Below are 9,078 nucleotides of genomic sequence, written 5' to 3'. Positions count from 1 at the left end.
CCCCCCGCGGCAGCTCCCCACCCCCCACCTTGAGGCAACCCCCCAGCCCCAGCTCACCCCTGCCCCGCCTCCTCCCCAGCACGCTGTCGCTGCTTCACTTCTCCCGCCTCCCAGGCTTGCGGTGCCTAAGCTGATTGGCGCCGCAAGCCTGGGAGGCGGGAGAAGTGAAGCAGCCACGGCGTGCTCGGGGAGGAGGCGGGGCAGGGGTGAGTTGGGGCGGGGAGTTCCCCTGTGTGCCGCACCCCCCCCCCTTGCTGCAGGCGGCCCTCCCCACGCTCCACTGCCCCAGCTCCCTCCGCCTAAATGCCGGCGGCGACCGGAGCAGCCAAAGATCCGGCCACCATGGTCACTTCGGAAGAAAATGGCGCCCCCCAAATCCTAGCACCCTAGGCGACCGCCTAGGTTGCCTAAATGGTTGCACCGGCCCTGGGCATCCCTGGCTGGCTGGAAAAGATGCGGAGAGCGACTGTGGAGTCTGGCTGAGGGGACAGGGGCGGCCTCCCAGCCCCACTGATCCCAGCCCAGCAGTCCCAGTGTTGCCTGTTCCCCGGTGTCCAGAGGGGAGGCTCCTGGCTGGGACCCGCAGCCAGAGCAGGTGCCTGATCTGCACCCTCAATTCACCCTGCGTGGGGACATGGCTGCAGGAGAAGAGGCTCTTTCACGTCATGGAGACGGCCAGTGGTGCCTCCCAGGGCAGCAACAACGATGTGGCCTGTGTGTTTGAGACAATCTTCCACCGCGACCCCCCCCCCTACTCTTGCCCCATGGAAACCCTGCTGAGTCCTCCTGCCCCCCACCTCTCCACTGGACACAGGTGAATAGGGCCGAGGCATTAGACCCACCCTGGTTCCAACAGTGCACTCAGATGATTCCCAAATCCTGCTCCCAGCACCCCTGCCCAGGAAGTGCCCTCAGCTTTCTCCACCACATGCCACCCAGGCCACACACTGCACCCAGGAACCGCAGGTGAAAGGTCCCATTGGTGCTGCCTGGCTAAAGCGCTGACATGTTGTTCAGTTTAACCCAGCCCCAGTCAACAAAATCCACACAGCCAGCGAGCAGGGTCGGCACCTTCCTCTGCTCTCACTTCCCCAAACTCCAGGGCAAACTGAGCCCCTCGCAGTTTGGATTCAGCTGATTCAGCTTCCTTGAAAATCTCGGCCAGATAACACCCACTTAACCCCCTAACAGCACTAGTCAGGGCGCGCTCCTCAGGCCAGAGATTGTCTCTCACTTTGTGTCTGGGCAGCATCCGGAGCAACAGGGCCCCGATCTCAGTGATGCTGTTTCTGGGCAGCGCCTGGTGTGATGGGGAACTCTGGCCAGTTCACCCCAAGGGGCAGATGGTCTGGGCTGGGCTGGGCTGGGCCTGGGGCTGGTTGGCTGCTGGCCCCAGCCCTCCCCTGTTCCCCTGAGAGTCTATTCACCTCAGCTGCACTCCCCCGCAGCTCCTCGCTCCACCAGCCCAGCCCTCTCACCCCCCTTAGTGGGCTGGGCCCCAAGGCCCTGCACGGTTCCACAGGGCCAGGCCTGTAGCCTCCATGATGCCAAGCCTGGGCCGTCAGCACCAGCATCCTGTCTCTCCCCAGGGCCCCCTGCAGCGCAGCCAGGCCAGCTCGGGAACTGAGTCTGTGTTCAGGGCAGGAGCCAAGCTCTGCAGCAAACCACAGACACCCTGGCCCCAGAGCGCCCCCCTCTGGCCCAGCCCAGCAGCTGCTGTTGGCATCCCGGGGAATTGGAGGCTGCCTCACCCAGTCCCCCTCCTACTCCACCCCCCGCCCCACAGAGATCAGTGGGGCAGGGGAGGGGCCAGGCGAACAGTATAAAGAGGAGCTGGGAGGGACTCAGTTGAAAGCCCATCACTGGGCATCTGGTGTGAGCATCTGTCAGTGAGTGACGGCACCCCCTGGTCCTGCCCCATGGAAACCCTGGTGAGTCCTCCCTGCCTCCTCGTGCCCCATGGAAACCCTTGTGAGTCCCCTTGTCCCCCCATGTCCTGGCCCATGGAGCCCCAGGCGTGACCCCTCTGCCCACCTGTCTCCTGCCCCAAGTAATTCCATGTGGGTCCCCTCTGCCATTCACCTACCTCCCCACCCCATCAAGCTCCAGGGGATTCTTCTCTGCCCCATCTCCTGTTGGTAGCACAGTAGGGGCTAGGGGATGTGGGTCGGGGGGCTGTGGGTTTGTGCCCTGGCTCAGGGGCGCTGACACTGTGGGGTCCTGTGCAGATGCCAGGACGGATGCCCAGGGCTGGACTCCTGCTACTGCCCCTTCTCCTCTGCTTCGTGCCAGAGACCGCCAGGAGCATCGACCAGGTCGCGCTCAAAGCCATCGTGGATCACGTCCACCAGTGAGTGACCGGCCTGGGCTGTGTGTGTGTTGGGCCTGCCCCACTCCCCTAGCCACAAAGGGAGCAGCAGGGACCCCTTGTGTCTGCTGGCATCACAGGATTAAATAAATTAATGGAGATATCCCATCTCCTAGAACTGGAAGGGACCTTGAAAGGTCATTGAGTCCAGCCCCCTGCCTTCAATAGCAGGACCAAGTACTGATTTTGCCCCAGATCCCTAAGTGGCCCCCTCAAGGATTGAACTCACAACCCTGGGTTTAGCAGGCCAATGCTCAAACCACTGAGCTATCCCTCCCCCCCAACTAGAGCCACTGCCTCAGCACCCGGTGATTCTGGGCGTGCAGGGGGAGATGGAGCCCTGAGCTGGGAGTGGTGATTCGGGAGGGCAGGAGGGACATGGGGCCCCAAAATGGGAGGGATGATTCTGGGGGTACTGGGGGAGATGGGGCCCAGAGCTGGGAGGGGTGATTCGGGAGGGCAGGAGGGACATGGGGCCCTAAGACGGGAGGTGTGTTTCTGGAGGTGCAGGGGGAGGATGAATGTTTGTGGGCTGTGCAGGTGTTTGCACAGTTCATGCTCATTAACCCTGTGGTCAGTGTGTGATTTTCCCTGGGCTCCCTCTTGCCCTGCCCCTCCTCCCCCAGGTATCGTCCTGTCACCGCTCCCGCCCCCACTGATCAGTATGCAGTGGCCATCTCCTTGCCGCAGTCCATGTGCAACAGCATCAGCCCGAGCGAGCTGAATGAGCACCTGCCCGTGTCCGAGCTCCAGGCAATGAAATCTAAACTGGAGACAGACCTTCTGTACGAGGGGGATCATGTCGTCGCTGCCGCCAAACCTAACAAACATGCCGAAAGTGGCACACAATACCTGCACTCTGAGTGGCTGATGTTCCACTTGGACCAAAACGGGGTGAGCCCCGTCTCCCGCCTCCTGGACAAGTCCCGGGACCAGACCAAGTGCCAGGAGACCCGCGCCTTTGAAGAATCATATGGCAACAACCGCTACCCCAGGTCGTTTCTGAACAACCCGTGCGGCTGGAACCGCTGCTTCGTCTTCTTCACCTATTACTCCCCCTGCCTGGGCACATGCCTCAGCTTGAAGGAAGACCACCGCATCCAGGACCTCATGGATGGGATCTTCAGTGCCATAGACAGTGACCACCGTGCTTTGGCCTTCAAGGAGGTTTTCAAAAAAGACAGAAGTCTGGGGAAGCAGATTGTATGGAACTCATGGCAAACGCTCTGTAAAGTGCCCTTGTACCAATGCGATGACCAGGGCTGCCAGAGCTGCAAGGAGAAGGACGTCAACAAGAACTCCTGCCTAACAGCAGTGAAAAACCCAGCCACGAAAGCCCCGAAGATAGCCCATGGGTGAGGGCGCGAAGGTGGGAGGAGATTGTAAGTTGCAATGCAATCAGTCAACAATCAACCCATCCATCCATCGTCATCCACCCATCCATCCATCCATGAACCCATACATTTGTCAACCCATACATCTGTCAACCCATCTGTTCATCCATCCTTCAACCCATCCATCCATCTGTCCATCCATGAACCCATCTGTCCGTCAGCCCATCCATCTGTCAACCCATCTGTCCAACCCATCCATCCATCTGTCCATCCATGAACCCATCTGTCTGTCAACCCATCCATCCATCCATCCACCCATCCATCTGTCCATCAACCCGTCCATCTATCTGTCTGTCAACCCATTCATCCGTCAGCCCATCCATCTGTCAGCCCAGCTGTCCATGCCTCTCACATATCTCTCCTTCTATTTCACTATCTCATTTCAAGGTGCCCATTCCCTGAGTATCTGGGCACTGGGTTTGGCCTGTGATCTCTTCTCCCTCTCTTTCTGTATCTCATTTCCAGGGTGCCCATGCCCCTGGTATGTGGGCCCTGGGTTTCCTCTAAAAAAATGCCCCCTTTCCCAGTCCAGCAGATGCACTTTCTCTGCCATATGATCAACACCAATAAAGCTTCAGAGCAGTCCTTGGCCTCACATCTCTGTCTGTGTGTCTGTCTCCTTCCTCCCTGGAGATGCCAGCTCCCCTGGGATCACCCCTCTGCAGACTGTATCACCCCCCACCTTCCAGACTGCAGTCCCTCATGCTCCCTATGCCTGCCCCACAACACCCCTAAGGGGAGTCCTAACCCCCACTCCTCACAGCCTGCACCCTAGATACCCACAGTACATGTGATAGGGTGAGTGTTGCCACATCCCCATGCCAGTCCTGCTTCCTCACCTCCTGCTCCACTGCTGCAAGCCTTGTCCCTCACCTCCTATGCCATTCCCAGGAGATGGAGAACCTGGACTCCTGGGTTCTCTCCCTGGCTCTGGGAGGGGTGTGGGATCTAGTTGTTAGAGGGTGGGGCTGGGAGCCAGGACTCCTGGGTTCTATTCAGGAAAGGAGCAGGATCTAATGATGAAATCATGGAGACCTTCCCTGCTGCCATCCTGCCATCTCATGCCCATGTTAGAGAATAGCTGCCCCTTTGCCAGTCCTAACCCCTGCTGCCATCTAAGGCCCCAGTATCACCGACTGACAGGGTGAGTTACTCCTAACTTTGGACTGCCTGTCTAACAGGTGACCTCTTTATACTGTATTTGCAAGGGTGGGCCCCATGGCGCCACTCCCCCAAAACTGGGCCCCCTCACTTCAACACCTCCGTTTCTCACCCAGGTCCCCCAGAGTGCCCACATGACTTCAGACCCCTGGGAGAGACGATACACCCAGCAGGTTGTCACATCCCGGGGTGCAAACCAGACTAGTGAGGGGTTGTGTCACCCTCTGCCATGCAACCTTGGCTACCTCAGTTTCCCCCTCTACACAACAGGTCATGTTTCCCATGGTTTCCCTGCTGTCATAAGCTTGGAGTCTTTACACGTACCAGCTGTGGGATAGTGTTACCATGAGGCCTTGTGACATGAGACGTATCTTCATTCACCTTTTCTATCACTGCAAAAGGGCCTGCCCAAGAATGTAACATTTTATATTTTTTCTAACGGCTTATCACCAACGCCAAGTCCCCATTTCAAATGAGCATTCACATGTGTGTTGGTCCTAGCAGGCCTTTTGTTTAGACTGACTGTGCCTGAGGTTAGTCTGAGCCACATCCGTCATGGCTCGCCCGCTGCCTCAGTGTCCCCTTCCCAGGAGTCTCTAATGAGATCTAGGTGTCCTCTCACTTTCCTTGCATAGGGAAGATCAAATGGGGAGAACCCCATCAATTCTTGGGGCACCTCCCTATAAGTAAACAGGGGATTATTTCATCGCAGTCTTGATCTCTCTTATTTGTGTACCTTCCCAGCACAGATTTTAGAGTCCCATTGACCCTCTCCACCAGACCATTTGCTCTGGGTGATGGGGGCGACTTTTAATTGTTTCACCCCACAGAACTCACTGAATAGCTGAGACATGACATGTAACCCACAGTCAGATCAAATCTCTTGAGGGGAGACTTACTCCGCTAAAACTAGAGAAAAGAGCTTTGGCCACAGAATCAATCACTATCTTAGTTCAAGCGACTGCCTCAGGCTATCTAGTGGCAAAATCCACCCCCACCTGGATGTATTTCTTCCCCCTTTGGGCAGGACGTGGCACAGGGCCTACAATGTCCATGTAAAATGCCTCTTGTATCACAGGCAAGGGGCACAGGGGAACTTCCTGGGGTCCTGCAGCGCTTTTCCTTCGTTGACATAAGTCACAAGACCCATACTAATTCCTCATCTCTGTCTGTCTCGCTGGCCAGTAGAAATGTCCCTTTAACCTCTCATGTATTCTCTGGGCCCCTAAGTGACCAGCAATGGGACAATCATGTGCTAGCACCATTAATTCCCCACAGTGCGGGGTGGGTCCAACCAACTACTTATAGGTTTTTTTTCCTTAGGAGCCTCTCTAGTCAGTCTCCCGTCTGCTTCCAAAAACATCTCCCCATTTTCTCTTCCTGGGACCCCTCTGGGACTTATGCTCTCTACAGTGGGGTCTATCCTTTGTTCATCTGCAAAACACTGGCAGCTGATATCTGGGACAGTGCCTTCAGTCACAGGGTTCACCTCCGCCCCAGGCCCCGAGGGTGCGCAGCTTTTCTCTGCCATGCGGGGGCTAGCTTCAGCCCAACAAGCATCCCAACAGGGATCCCATGCAGCACCCCAACTGTCCAGGCACCTCTAAACCTTCCCATTCCACAGGCACCTTGGCTAAAGGATGGGGATTTTATGGCATCCTGCTACCAGAAGCCCCATCATTTGGTCAGGTAACCTGTCAGTCTTTTGGACCTCGCTTCCCTTGACCAGGGAGATCTGGGCTCCGGTATCTCTCCGCCCCATGCCCTCCTTATTATTTACTCCAGCAACCTTAATAAATTCCATATCCACCCCACAGGGTAAGTCCTCATAAAACTCACCAGGGGAACTGCAGGGACCTCTGGGCTCCTGTCTCAGGGACAACCTCACTAACATGGGGCTTAGTTTCTTTTAGCTCACGGCACTGATTTCTCGGGTGTTCAGCAGAGTTCAAGTGAAAACTACTTTTTGGACTGTCCTCCTTCCCTGAGGACTGTCCCCCCTTTCCATTGGGTTTGTGCCCCTCCTTCTGTGGCTTGTGCTCATTGGACGTCTGGGGTTGCAAAAAGACATCCCCCAAAGTGGCCATTTTTTGCGCAGATTGTAAAGATTTATCCTATTCTCTATTCCTAATCTCGTCAGTGCATATTGTGACAGAGTCACAGGTCCGACGCTCTGGCACTGCTCTGTAAGAAGCCAGGCAGGACTCTGGGTAGCGTGACTCCCCTCAGGGCTCGCTGTCCAGGGCAAAAATCTCCTCGGCTACGGCCTTCCTGGTCTGACCTCAGAAAATTCAGCACCCCTGTTCTCACCGTGCACTTCCCCTTAACGGGGCTCCTGGGGAAGCCAGAGGGCCCAGCACCCCACCTCCACAGTCAACAGTGACTCTCAGCCAGCATTGTAAAACACAAGGGTTTATTAGTCAACAGGAACACAGCATAGAACAGAGCTTGTTAGCACAGAAGTCAGGGACTTTTAGCAAAGTCCGTCTTGAGGGGACCCTGGGCCAGACACCCTGGACTCCCCCTTTTCCAGTCCCCCACAGCAGACTTCCCTGGATCCTGCTGCCTGGCCTCCCACATGACCATTGCTTCTTCTCCATTCTTTGTCTCGCTTCCTGGGAAAAGTGTCACCTGGTTGCACCCCCCTCCTGGGTCTCAGGTTACAAAGGTCATCGCTTACTGGGAGGCAGCTGGGCAGCCTCACCTGCGCCGAGGGCCTCAGCGAAAGTCACACACCCAATTCCCACCATGTAGGCGTTGGTGCAGTACATAGGGAAACTGAGGTACACACAGAATTAGTATAGGATGGTAAGACTCACATGCAACATTACAAGGTGAAAGTCCGCTCTTCGTCTCACATATACTTAGGAAATATTCTTGAGCCCAGACATCAAACAATTGTTTATAATCCTCAGCCCCCTTCCCCTTTATCTGTTTTCTCATTAGATCACACATCTTCCGGGCACATTTGCTATGACTCACTCCAGCACTTTTCTTGAGATTTCTAAATCTCAACCTGTGCACTTCAGGAGTAATTTGAAACCTTTGTAAAACAGCGTTCTTAAATTCAGAGTATTTCAGAGCGTCCTGACTTGGCATTTCAGTAAATACATTTCAAGCTTTACCAGACAGTTTTGCAATCAGTTTGAGGACTTTCTCATCCTCAGGAATGTTATGAACCTCACGTAGCCTTTCAAAAGTGGTGAGGGATTCCTCAGTGCAGTCTGGCTCTTTGTCTGCAGGACAAAGCTGAGGGTTCCTTGAGTGGAGGGAGATGTTGGTGACTCTCTGGAATCTTTTCATGTTTTTCTATCAGCTCCAGGTTGTATTTCTCTCTTTCTCTTCAGCCCCTCTGTCTTTGAGCCCCATGTCTCTTATGGGCTTCAGCTTCTTGTTGTCTCAGCTCCATGGCTTGCCTGTGGGCGTTTCCTCTGCTTCCAGTGCAGCAAATGCTTCTCTCGGTCTCTGGAGTTCCTGTTGTTTCTCCCTTTCTTCTGCCTCCAATCTGGCTATTTGTAGCTTTGCAACTGTTTCGCTGGTGTTCATGTTGTGCTTTACTTTTTCTAGCTCCCTTACCTGAAATAAGCAAACAGAAAACAACAAACTGTAACCTCCCTTTGATCGTTCCCAGCCTCCACAACTGAGACTCACTTAAAATAGCTATGCCAGTGCTTAAAGTGTGACCCTCATCTGAAACAACAAGCTGTGCATACACCCTGCTGTTGTATCAACCAGGCAAGGTTCTAACAAACTTCAACAGGATTTTATTTTTACAGTGGAAAACTCTTTACCAAGCTGCTGCTGCACCCTCTGTAACTCTCACTCTGCCTCAACTCCTCCCCCTCCTTCCTGTTTCCTGTCCTTTCAGACTCCCAGCAGCCAGTGCTCCCAGTTCTAATAATCACAAGCAACATCTAAAGACAATGTTCCCTCCTGTCTTAAGAAACTTTACCAATTAAAATAAACATTGTTGTTCTAACTACAGGAACAAATATGGAACAAGACACTGTACTGTTGGCAGGAATATTACACTGGAAACACTGTAGATACTACATAACATAGTCTCTAGTCCAGACAGGTGGTCGGCTGGGTCTGACAGGCCGTCTCTCAAGCCCTGGTTCCAGTGCAATGTCTCGTTGTGTTGGTTCTACTGTG

General features: G+C 54.8%; 1 protein-coding gene and 1 long non-coding RNA gene across 2 annotated transcripts; one reads left to right on the top strand and one right to left on the bottom strand.

Annotated features, from left to right (window-relative positions):
• Positions 1-1,849: 1,849 nt before the first annotated feature.
• Positions 1,850-4,357, top strand: LOC128826574 (uncharacterized). Its single transcript, XM_054009925.1, has 3 exons — positions 1,850-1,931; positions 2,229-2,350; positions 2,995-4,357. Exons 1-3 carry the CDS (start codon positions 1,920-1,922, stop codon positions 3,725-3,727), a joined length of 867 nt encoding a protein of 288 aa, XP_053865900.1. The 5' UTR covers positions 1,850-1,919; the 3' UTR covers positions 3,728-4,357.
• Positions 4,358-7,319: 2,962 nt separating this feature from the next.
• On the bottom strand, positions 7,320-8,746 carry LOC128826590 (uncharacterized). The gene is made up of 2 exons (XR_008442860.1): positions 8,715-8,746; positions 7,320-8,499 (listed from the first exon to the last, which is right to left on the bottom strand). It is a non-coding gene; the product is annotated as an uncharacterized LOC128826590 (long non-coding RNA).
• Between the last annotated feature and the right edge of the window lie 332 nt (positions 8,747-9,078).

The sequence above is a fragment of the Malaclemys terrapin genome, chromosome 20 (assembly GCF_027887155.1).
Source record: "Malaclemys terrapin pileata isolate rMalTer1 chromosome 20, rMalTer1.hap1, whole genome shotgun sequence".
NCBI classification, from domain to species: Eukaryota; Metazoa; Chordata; order Testudines; family Emydidae; genus Malaclemys; species Malaclemys terrapin.
The sequence above is the reverse complement of the archived record's forward strand: the minus strand, read 5'-3'. Positions and strand labels throughout refer to the sequence as shown.

Bases quoted from the DNA above. Each gene is read 5' to 3' on its own strand.
- LOC128826574 (XM_054009925.1), top strand. The intron at 2,351-2,994 runs GTGAGTGACCGG...CTCCTCCCCCAG, and splicing joins ATCGTGGATCACGTCCACCA to GTATCGTCCTGTCACCGCTC.